Raw genomic sequence first — 12151 nt, forward strand, 5'->3', positions numbered from 1 at the left:
ATTAGTATGTATATACCAAATAATATACTGCGAGAATCTGTTTAAAACAGGGATCGCTTTGAATCGAGAATCGGTTCTTCGTCACCATAAGTGAATTGTGAGTTGTTGTAAGATTCATATCCCTGCAAAAAACGGACCACATTAAAACTGAGAAATTTGGACTCATGCAATTATATAACAAGTAAAATAATTGCTTTAATATAAATACATCATAGTTTCATAAAGGAGTGTGGTGTAATTGTTTAGACTGCAAAGTTTAGGGATACTATATCATCCTGAGAACCAGTGTCCTCTGTTTTTGATCTATTTGTTTTTGTCAGAATTATACATTTTAAAGAAAACAACCCTGTTGTGCAAAAAGCAAATGTCCACTGCAAAGGAGGTTGGCATCCAGGAGGTTCTAGTACACAGGTGTCAAACTAAAGGCCCGGGGGCCAGATCTGGCCTGGCAGGCCATTTTATATGGACCACGACAGCCTGAAAATATTATGCGTCAAAATGCATTAACATTGACAGAAAAAAATGCATGTACTGCATGCAATTGTATATATATTTTTTAATTCAGTAGTATCAAATAATAAGACAGATATATTATCATACATTTCAAACATCTTTATTGAAATAAAAAAACTCTTCAATCTCTGCTTGACTTATGATTTCAAAGCAAGTTATCCATCCAATTGTTTGCTGTAAAAACAACAACTATAAATTTTATAGTTGGCAGCTCGCTCGCCTATTTTTTCAATTTTAAAACTGTGGTACTTGTTTTTTCATTTACAGTAATATGCTGTACAAAAATGTGTCCATTTTACAGTAAAATTCTGGCGACTGGGCTGCCAGCTTTTGCTTTTAATTACAAAGATTATTTGACGGTGTATGTAAAAAATATAATAATCAAATGCAAAGGCAATTATGTAATATCATTAGGAAATTACTTATACATTACTAGTTATAAATATTCTGAGGGCAGCCTTAACTGCAATGTGGCCCTCAATGAAAATTAGTTTGACACCCCTGTTCTAGTATTATGACAGCTAAAGGTTTTCAGGTATTACAGTTTTGTGTTTATTCCTGCCATTGATGGTGTATGACAATGTTTATGTACATATCGTCTTACACACATGTGTTACCGACATCAAATTACTGTATATAACTACACATTACAGTCACTTATGCACGTTTCCAGGAAAGAAAGACAACAAAACAGACCTTCAAAATCAGAAATAATTCCCTCCAAGTGTGGATTAACTCCAGAATCCGACATCTTTCTCCGGCTGGTTGGATGTCCAAACTGAAGAAGTGTACCAAGCTCAGCAAGATCTTTAACTTTCTGTGGACCAGCCACAAAGTTGTGTATAAAACGAAGTTCAGAGAATGAACCAGCATGCCTCCTCCTCCCTTCTTCACCCCTCCCTGTGGCAAAAGATACACTCCCCCTACTCCCTTCATGTCCTGTGTGTGTGTGTGTGTGTGTGTGTGTGTGTGTGTGTGTGTGTGTGTGTGTGTGTGTGTGTGTTTCCCCTACCCCCACACACACTCCAGCATGCACACGCAAGTCATTCCTCCAGACCCTTCCCTTGCAAAGGTTAGAATTCTGACCATCAGCATGGACTACATGGTCACTGAAACAAAGAGCCTCTGTCTTTAAGGCACGGTCGTCTGCATCGTAACTTCACTTTTGGCCAAGCGGCCTCTACGAGCCAGGCACGCTCATTAAAATTGCGGTCACCTCAGTGGTCTCTCTGACACGAAAACCTGGGAGACTTCCTGGTGAAAGTTGACATTAGGAAACCAGGATGGCGCCTCTGGGCAACCAGTGAGATTTCAGCACTAACCAACTCTCTGGAATAGAGTATCATGGCTCGCAACGTTGTGTTAATAAGTCATTTAGAGCAGCGTTTCTTAACCATAGGGCCCATTGTTGGGCAGCGAGCGCCACCTTGAGGGCTCCCAAAAAAATATTTGTTTCTCAGCTGTGGTATGTATGGGCTACAGCGGGGGTCAGTATATGTAACAGCTGCAGCAAAAACATTTATAAAATAAAAATAAAATAAAATACATTTAAAAATTAAAGCTGCAAGCAGCGTTGGTCGGGCCCGCATATTTGGCAGGTGCTAGTCCTAAGTGTCCAAAAACTTTTGTCTACTGTTAGTCCTAAGTGTCCCAATACTTTTGTTGAGATCAGTGCAGTGCTACAGTGGTTCTATGAAGGCTCGTAAAATCACAGCAGCATTATCAGCGCAGCGGTTCTTTGAAGGCTCGTAAAATCAAAACCGTAGCACTTATCAAAACTCTTTGAGTTTCCGTCAATCAGAAGGGTTCAATCTCTCTCCTGTAGTAGTTTGAAGCCAAAACGACAAACGCGCTCAGAGGAGATAATGTTTGATGTTTGGTGACCACTTTTTACAAAAATTTTGTTTTGAAGGGGGGATATCAAACTTCCTGTTGATTTTTGCTGAAGGATGTCAATCTATGGAATGTAGGTCTAAGTGAGACCTACATAGTGGTTTTTGTTTTATGTCTCTAAGACAAGCAGTTTTGTCTGTGTTTTCCTCTGAGGAGCAGTTTTGTCTCTGTTTTATTCAAACATTGCGCTAGAGCGCAAATTTGAGTTTTGGGGTTAGTTTTTTTTTATTAGATCGCAATTTCCACCAGTCCTGATGTGTGTGAAAAGTTTGGTGAGTTTTGAAGTATTTTAAGGGGGTCAAATTACAGGTCAAATAGGCAAAAGTGACTGTTTTTAGTCATTTTTTGTCTTGAAGGGGAAATTGCCAACTTCCTGTTGGTTTTTGCCCGAGGATGGGAAATTATGAAATGTAGGTCTAAGTGAGACCTACATAGAGGTTTTTGTTTCATGTCTCTACAACCTTCCTAGTGGGAGTTACAGGCAGTTTGTTTTTGTTTTTTCCCTAGGGGGCGCTAGAGCGCAATTTTGAATTTTGGGGTTTGGTTTTTTGACTAAAGTGTTGTGTACGCGTTTTTTGATGTGTGTGTAAAATTTGGTGAGTTTTGAAGCATGTTAAGGGGGGCAAAGTAGTGCGCAAAGTAGTGCGCAAAGCTGCGGAAAAATAATAAAGAATAATAATAAAACCTGACAGAAACAATAGGTCCTTTCGTCCCAATGCAAAAGGACTCCCGTTGGGATTCCTTTTACATGGGCCGTGCGGGCTCTAAAAAGGCCAGCATAAAATAGAAAGTAGATTCAGCAGAAAATATACATTATAAACAAAGAGAGGTAGCTAATATAGAAGCGGTCAGGTAATAGACAGATATCATCTATTGCTGTATGGCGAGTGATTATACAGCTGGATTGAGTGCGGAATGAAGGAGTTCTTACATGTTATATGTTCATTAATGTGCGCAAATAAAGCATCAGTAGCAGTATCGGTATTAGTGGACGCCGAGCCTCTCTGTAGTGGAAAAGTTGGGACCCATAGTCAAAAAGGTTAAGAACCCCTGATTTGGAGAAACGCAATTAGTGATAGGATCATTTCCAGGTGCTAAATACAGAAAATTGAAGGATGCTGGGGCCCACTTTGGTACAATGTGTGCTTTTAAGTTGCTAAAAACCATTACCATGGTCAGTAGGTCATTATATGCTAAGATATCCGAACAAAACATCCACTGTTGCTTAGACAGCCCTGATCTAGGAAAAAGGGAGATATTTGCAGACAAGCGTTTTATGTGTGTTTTTGTTCCCAAAAACACTTACACTTTGAGACAGTTTATCATAGTTCCTCAAATTCCCCTGTCAATAAATAGCCCAAAACAAACAGGTTTGTTCGGTTTATGCTGTAATATAGTCGTGTAAATGACTGCTTAATGTGTTGGTTATGGTTACACTTCCCATCCTTAAAGCTACAGTAGGTTTTTTAATGGGTGCTCACTGCTCTTGAAGTAGCAGTAAGGAGATAGTTTTAAAGTTTAAAGTACTGTACTTCTAAGTAGGGGTGTACCGATACAACTTTTTCACTTCCGATACCATACCGACATTGTAGCCTTGAATATTGGCCAATATCGATATTGATGCCTTACAACAGAGGTCCCCAAACTACCGGGTACGGCCCGCCAGCGTTCAAAATCTGGCCCGCAGGAAGTCCAGAGTTTTTTTTTATTATTATTTTTTAATCTGTCCTTTCTCGCCCATTCATCAATCCATTTTCTACCGCTTGTTACTCTTGGGGTCTCCTAGCCGCTCAGGCAAATCATATTGTCTATTCCCATTGATAACGTGACGTCAAGTGTGTGCTCTTCAGTGGCGAAATCGTTGGGGAAACGTGTGTCCGGACAAGAAAGATGCTCTGAACACGGTGAGTCTGTCCGCATTTACAATTACCATATATATATATATATATATATATATATATATATATATATGTATATATATATATATATATATATATATATATATATATATATATATATATATATATATATATATATATATATATACAGTATATATATATATATATATATATATATATATATATATATATATATATATATATATATATATATATATATATATATACATATATACATATATATATATATATACATATATACATATATATATATATATATATACATATATATATATATATATATATATATATATATACATATATATATATATATACATATATATATATATATATATATACATATATATATATATATATATATATATATATATATATATATATATACATATATATATATATATATATACATATATATATATACATATATATATATATATATATATATATATATATATATATATATACATACATATATATATATACATACATATATACATACATACATATATATGTACATACATACATATGTATATATACATACATACATATGTATATATACATACATACATATGTATATACATACATACGTATATATATACATATATATATATATATATATATATATATATATATATATATATATATATATATATATATATATATATATATATATATATGGGCAGCACGGTGGGAGAGGGGTTAGTGCGTCTGCCTCACAATACGAAGGTGCTGAGTAGTCTGGGGTTCAATTCCGGGCTCTGGATCTTTCTGTGTGGAGTTTGCATGTTCTCCCCGTGACTGCGTGGGTTCCCTCCAGGTACTCCGGCTTCCTCCCACCTCCAAAGACATGCACCTGGGGATAAGTTGATTGCCAACACTAAAATTGGCCCTAGTGTGTGAATGTGAGTTTGAATGTCTATCTGTCTATAGAGGACGGCGTGGCGAAGTTGGTAGAGTGGGTGTGCCAGCAATCGGAGGGTTGCTGGTTACTGGGGTTCAATCCCCACCTTCTACCATCCTAGTCACGTCCGTTGTGTCCTTGGGCAAGACACTTCACCCTTGCTCCTGATGGCTGCTGGTTAGCGCCTTGCATGGCAGCTCCCGCCATCAGTGTGTGAATGGGTGAATGTGGAAATACTGTCAAAGCGCTTTGAGTACCTTGAAGGTAGAAAAGCACTATACAAGTATAACCCATTTATCATTTAATTATCTGTGTTGGCCCTGCGATGAGGTGGCGACTTGTCCAGGGTGTACCCCGCCTTCCGCCCGATTGTAGCTGAGATAGGCTCCAGCGCCCCCCGCAACCCCGAAGGGAATAAGCGGTAGAAAATGGATGGATGGATGGATATATATATATATATATACACTACCGTTCAAAAGTTTGGGGTCACATTGAAATGTCCTTATTTTTGAAGGAAAAGCACTGTACTTTTCAATGAAGATAACTTTAAATTAGTCTTAAGTTTAAAGAAATACACTCTATACATTGCTAATGTGGTAAATGACTATTCTAGCTGCAAATGTCTGGTTTTTAGTGCAATATCTACATAGGTGTATAGAGGCCCATTTCCAGCAACTATCACTCCAGTGTTCTAATGGTACAATGTGTTTGCTCATTGGCTCAGAAGGCTAATTGATGATTAGAAAACCCTTGTGCAATCATGTTCACACATCTGAAAACAGTTTAGCTCGTTACAGAAGCTACAAAACTGACCTTCCTTTGAGCAGATTGAGTTTCTGGAGCATCACATTTGTGGGGTCAATTAAACGCGCAAAATGGCCAGAAAAAGAGAACTTTCATCTGAAACTCGACAGTCTATTCTTGTTCTTAGAAATTAAGGCTATTCCACAAAATTGTTTGGGTGACCCCAAACTTTTGAACGGTAGTGTATATATAACACAATGCGGCCCCCCTGGTCAAAAAGTTTGGGGACCCCTGCCTTACAATATCAGCACAAATCATTAATACTTTTATTATTTTGTAGTGCGGAATGTTAGAAAAAGGTTTATTCAAGTAAAAATTACTCAGAACAATGGTAGGTATGAAAACACTATCCTTATGACAGATTCATGCTTTTGAAATTGTGTGTTCATTTGTGTTGTGGTGACACCAAGTGGTCACAACAATTTATTAAGTTAAGATCATGACGCAGTAAGTTGAATGATGCGGACACTTTTGTTGCGGGATAGTTCGTAATACACTTCAGCCTTGGATACTTAGTATCTGTAAGTAATATGCAGCTATAATCATTTGACACTTGTTTATATTGACACATGTGGTGTTTTAAACTGCAATAATGTTCAATTAAGGATGCTTATTGCAGAGCTTGATGTATGGCGGTTAGCTTCTAATGCCACTGCCCAGGATTGCTTGTATTGAAGCCTTGGGATGAAAGTCGCTGTAATCCGATACTTGTTCTTTTGCTGATATCGGACCGATATCAATATCAGATCAGGACACCCATAGTTTTACGTCAAATAAATACAAACCGACAGTAGCAAACATACTGTACATACATACAAAAAGAAAGTGCATATACTAAACATAAACCGCCACACTTTGCACAAGCATAGCACATAACTCTTAGTACAGAGGAGTGTCCTGGCTGGTCCATCAATATTACAGACCATTTAAGTAGGTGACTTGTAGTCGCCTTAGCATTTATAAAGACGCCATTCTTCTTCTGACAAGCCAATGGACTCTCAAGATGATTATGAAACTAATACTTGAAGGTAAAAATATTCCTTAGTGTTGCTTTAAGTGTTGAAATGTTACAATTGGAACTTCTACTTCCTACTTCTAAGACACAGAGGACCATTTAATTTTTGAAGGACACTCGTTCAACTCGAATGATTCAAAATTCAATTATATTTTTTCCATGGGAAAAAATGGTAATCTTTTTCCATTTATGATGCCCTCAATAATTGTACAGGTCATGTTTGAAATGTTAAACAAATCATGATTTGTTGATTACACACAAGTGTTGGCCTAATATGAGAACATAAAAGTAAAGCAGGTCCCCAAACTCATAAAGGAAATCAAGCCAAAGAGGTCCACTCCTAGACAGAGATGTCTAATCACTAATGATTACATAAAGTCGCGATCAAAAGTTTACATACACTTGTAAATGTTATGTTTTTTCCCTGCCTTCTCTTTTGTTGTGATTTGTTTCCTCAGCTCATTAGTCTCCAGCGAGGGGCGGACACTAAGGCACACCTGCAACCTATTTTCTACCAAGGAGTATTTAAGCTCGTCACCCACAGCTGGCTCTTGTCGGTTAATTTATCCTGCACCTTCCACGTGCATGCGTCTGCTTCGTCTCGTCAGTCCTGGTACCTTGTTTTTCCTTTATCCTGTATGTCCTAATGTTGTTGTGTTTGTTTCCTAGCCTCCTTGAGGCAGCGAGGACTTTTACCTTGTGCGTAGTACGACCTGGCTTTTCCCCTGACGACCACTGAGAAACCTGTTCCATTTAGTATTTCATGGTGTGCACTTCTGCCCCATCGCTTTTTGTTAACACTTTGTGGACTCATTAAATGTATTCCTTTCTGTTATTCAAACTTGCCTCCTGTCTCTGCATCCCGGGGTCCCCCCCTTGACCAGTTCCTAACAGTAATGAACATAATGTCATAGCTGTCTTGAGTATCCAATACTTTCCACAACTCTTATTTTTTTGTGATAGAGTGATTGGAGCACATACTTGTTGGTCACAAAAAACATTCATGAAGTTTGGTTCTTTTATGAATTTATTATGGGTCTACTGAAAATGTGACCAAATCTGCTGGGTCAAAAGTATACATACAGCAATGTTAATATTTGGTTACATGTCCCTTGGCAAGTTTCACTGCAAAAAGGTGCTTTTGGTAGTCATCAACAAGCTTCTGGTTGAATTTTTGACCACTCCTCTTGACAGAATTGGTGCAGTTCAGCTAAATGTGTTGGTTTTCTGACATGGACTTGTTTCTTCAGCGTTGTCCACACGTTTAAGTCAGGACTTTGGGAAGGCCATTCTAAAACCTTAATTCTAGCCTAATTTAACCATTGCTTTACCACTTTTGACGTGTGTTTGGGATCATTGTCCTGTTGGAACACCCAACTGCGCCCAAGACCCAACCTCCGGCTGATGATTTTAGGTTGTCCTGAAGAATTTGGAGGTATCCTCCTTTTTCATTGTCCCATTTAAAGCACCAGTTCCATTGGCAGCAAAACAGGCCCAGGGCATTATACTACCACCACTATGCTTGACAGTGGGAATGGTGTTCCTGGGAATAAAGGCCTCACATTTTCTCCTCCAAACATATTGCTGGGTATTGTGGCCAAACAGCTACATTTTTGTTTCATCCGACATCACATGGACAAAGATAAGACCTTCTGGAGGAAAGTTCTGTGTTTAGATTAAACAAAAACAAGAACCAAACTTCATGAATGTATTTGTGACCAACAAGGGGGACGGCGTGGCGAAGTTGGGAGAGTGGCCGTGTCAGCAATCTGAGGGTTATTGGTTCAATCCCCACCTTCTACCATCCTAGTCACGTCCGTTGTGTCCTTGAGCAAGGCACTTCACCCTTGCTCCTGATGGGCCTGGTTAGCGCCGTGCATGGCAGCTCATCAGTGTGTGAATGTGTGTATGTGAATGGGTGAATGTGGAAATAGTGTCAAAGCGCTTTGAGTTCCTTAAAAAAGGTAGAAAAGCGCTATACAAGTACAACCCATTTACCATTTACAAGTATGTGCTCCAATTAGAGCTGGGCAATATGGCCTTTTATTAATATCTCGATATTTTTTGGCCATGTCACGATACACGATATATATCTCGATATTTTTCCTTAGCCTTGAATGAACACTTGATGCATATAATCACAGCAGTATGATGATTCTCTGTGTTTACATTAAAACATTCTTGTTCATACTGCATTAATATATGCTCATTTTAAACTTTCATGCAGAGAGGGAAACCACAACTAAGTCAATTTACCAAAACTGTATTTATTAAACAGTTATTAAGCAGTGGCACAAACATTCATGTCATTTCAAAACAGAAAGTGCAAGATTGTCAGAGACATTTTAAAACAAGCTATTAGTGCACTTTTGTGCATGATGTCGCTAAGATGACATATCAAAACAACACTAAATTAAAACGCACTTTTTGTACAGAACGCCACTACAATATTTTAAAACATGTAAAGCGCACTTTTGTGCATGATGTCACACAAGATATTTCAATAACTGTCAAATAAAAATGAGCTGCATAATAGGAAATCAAATAGTGTATGTCCTTCGCTATGTGGTAGGTTACTGCGGACGTTATTTCCTTCTGTTGTTGACTATTTGTTTCATACGGTGTTGATGTGGAAATGGAAGACGCCAGGCTCAATTGGGTCAGTGCTGGTTGCTCCGGCATTTTGTTGGCGTGGCACCGAACGGAGATGTTGACATGCGGAGTTTCAAGCACTCTTCATTCTCTAGCGGGTGACTTTTCAAATGACGCTACAAATTAGCAGTGGCGCTAAGTCGCTAACGCTTTTGCCGCATACTTGTTCAACATCTTCGCGCTTGAAGCCAAACCACCGCCAGACGATGGACCCTGTGCTGTTTTTCTTGAGAATTAATTCTTCCTTCATTTGTTACCAGATTCGCACCTTCTCTCTCTTGTATTACCACTCGCACCTCTTCGCTAGCATCACAGCTAACGTTACCCATGCTGCTACCTGTCTGCTCTGCGAGAGCGTATGACATTGCACACCCGTCAGTATGTGACGTATGTAAGAAGGTGCCCTTGTTTTAAGTCTCTGTGAGAAGCAGAGACAAGAAAGAGTGAAGAAATGCCTGTAGTGTAATGGCCGCAGCTAAAAGCAACTGCGTGAGAACGCTTACTCAAATATCACGATATAGTCATTTTCTATATCGCACAGAGACAAACCCGCAATATATCGAGTATATCGATATATCGCCCAGCCCCAGCTCCATCACTCTATCACAAAAAAATAAGAGTTGTAGAAAGTATTGGAAACTCAAGGCAGCCATGACATTATGTTCTTTACAACTGTATGTAAACATTTGATCACGAATGTATCACAATAGCGTTTCTATGACAAACAAGCAGTCGCAGCTGCGGCTTTAATAGGCTGCAAGGCCATTGGAGCAAAAAAAAAAAAAAAGACGCCATTGTAATGGACGCTAATAAGATGCCAAATGCACCTTTTAACACCTGAGAGGTCAATGGCACCTCAGAAAAAACACAGAAACCTTGTGTGTTTATGGTGCAGTCGCTGGCGAGGTGTCTCATGACGAGGAACAGAAAATGTCACGGGGTAAACACGCAGTATTCGAGATTTAACCACGGGAGAACATCTGTCCCTTCGAAAATCTTTATGTTTTGCTTTTTATTGGAGTATGCATAACATGCGCCATATATTTTGCAGCTGTGAGTGCACATTTATAGTTGCATTTATACGTTTTGGCCTGCAACCTGCACGTGCTGGTTAACATACATGTGCACGTGGGAGCAGAGTAGATAACACAGTTACATTAGTGTGTACTCTATGCAGCATATAAATACACACTGTACTTAGTTGCGACTAAGTGTGCAGCCCATCAGCACAACGCCGTCCAATCTGACTTGTGTTGTAAAAGCTGCACCACAAGGTTTTTTTAGCAGCACTCAATTAAACAAAAACATACAGTGTGTGTGAAATGCACTCTTCTACAGCCAGTGTGTGTTTATGTAAACGGGGACACACACTGGCTGCAAGGCAATGCTGAGCGACAGATTGAGGAAAAGCTCCAAAACATGTGGGGAAGCATGTGTGTGTGTGTGTGTGTGTGTGTGTGTGTGTGTGTGTGTGTGTGTGTGTGTGTGTGTGTGTGTGTGTGTGTGTGTGTGTGTGTGTGTGTGTGTGTGTGTGTGTGTGTGTGTGTGTCAAGTGAAAATGTGCATGTATACGCACGTGCTTGGGTGTTGTGTTTGAGTGTCTGAAGGGTACATTTCGCCAAACCAAAACTACTTAGCATAGTGACACAAAGTTATACTTTTGTGTCATTGCTGGTAATGTTGTGTGGGCGTGTGTTTGATGTGGAACGGTACACAATATGCTTGCAGTTAGTGATATTCTAAAATGTGATTATTTTTGCCAAAACATGTAATGCAGTTCGAATTAGGACACGGGAATATAAACACAGATGGTTGCCTGCAGGCTGCTATATGGTCAGTGCTCAGGTCAAATCATTGGTGGACTGGTGTGCTTGCTAGTGCTCGATATGGCTGAAAACTGGATCACAATATACTGTGCAGGCCAAAAGTTTGGACACACCTTCTCCTCATTCAATGGGTTTTCTTTATTTTCATGATTACTTACATTGTAGATTGTCACTGAAGGCATCAACACTATGAATGAACACATGTGGGGTTATCTACTTAACAAAAAAGGGGAAACAACTGAAAACATGTTTTATATTCTAGTTTCTTCAAAATAGCCACCTTTTGCTCTGATTACTTTTTCGCACACTCTTGGCATTCTCTCGATGAGCTTCAAGAGGTAGTCACCTGAAATGGTTTTCACTTCACAGGTGTGCTTGAAGCTCATCGAGAGAATGCCAAGAGCGTGCAAAGCAGTAATCAGAGCAAAGGGTGGTTATTTTGAAGAAACTAGAATATAAAACATGTTTTCAGTTATTTCACCTTTTTTTGTTAAGTACATAACTCCACATGTGTTCATTCATAGTTTTGATGCCTTCAGTGACAATCTACAATGTAAATAGTGGTAACACTTTAGTATGGGGAACATATTCACCATAAATTAGTTGCTTATTAACATGCAAATTAGTA

The 12151-nt window shown here is 38.8% G+C and overlaps 1 protein-coding gene across 3 annotated transcripts in view; it reads right to left on the reverse strand.

Annotated features, from left to right (window-relative positions):
- The window catches only part of LOC133634039 (septin-9-like), a 220118-nt gene that overhangs the window by 147152 nt on the left and 60815 nt on the right, over nt 1–12151 (reverse strand). Inside the window, exon 1 of one of the 3 annotated variants that reach the window (XM_062026983.1) lies at nt 1210–1354. The exons of the other annotated variants lie outside the window; for them this stretch is intronic. Coding sequence (XP_061882967.1) covers nt 1210–1264 — 55 coding nt within the window. The 5' untranslated portion in view covers nt 1265–1354. Of the gene's footprint in view, nt 1–1209; nt 1355–12151 lie in introns of those variants that run through there. 3 annotated transcript variants of the gene reach the window in all.

The sequence above is a fragment of the Entelurus aequoreus genome, linkage group LG18, assembly GCF_033978785.1.
Source record: "Entelurus aequoreus isolate RoL-2023_Sb linkage group LG18, RoL_Eaeq_v1.1, whole genome shotgun sequence".
Lineage (NCBI taxonomy): Eukaryota > Metazoa > Chordata > Actinopteri > Syngnathiformes > Syngnathidae > Entelurus > Entelurus aequoreus.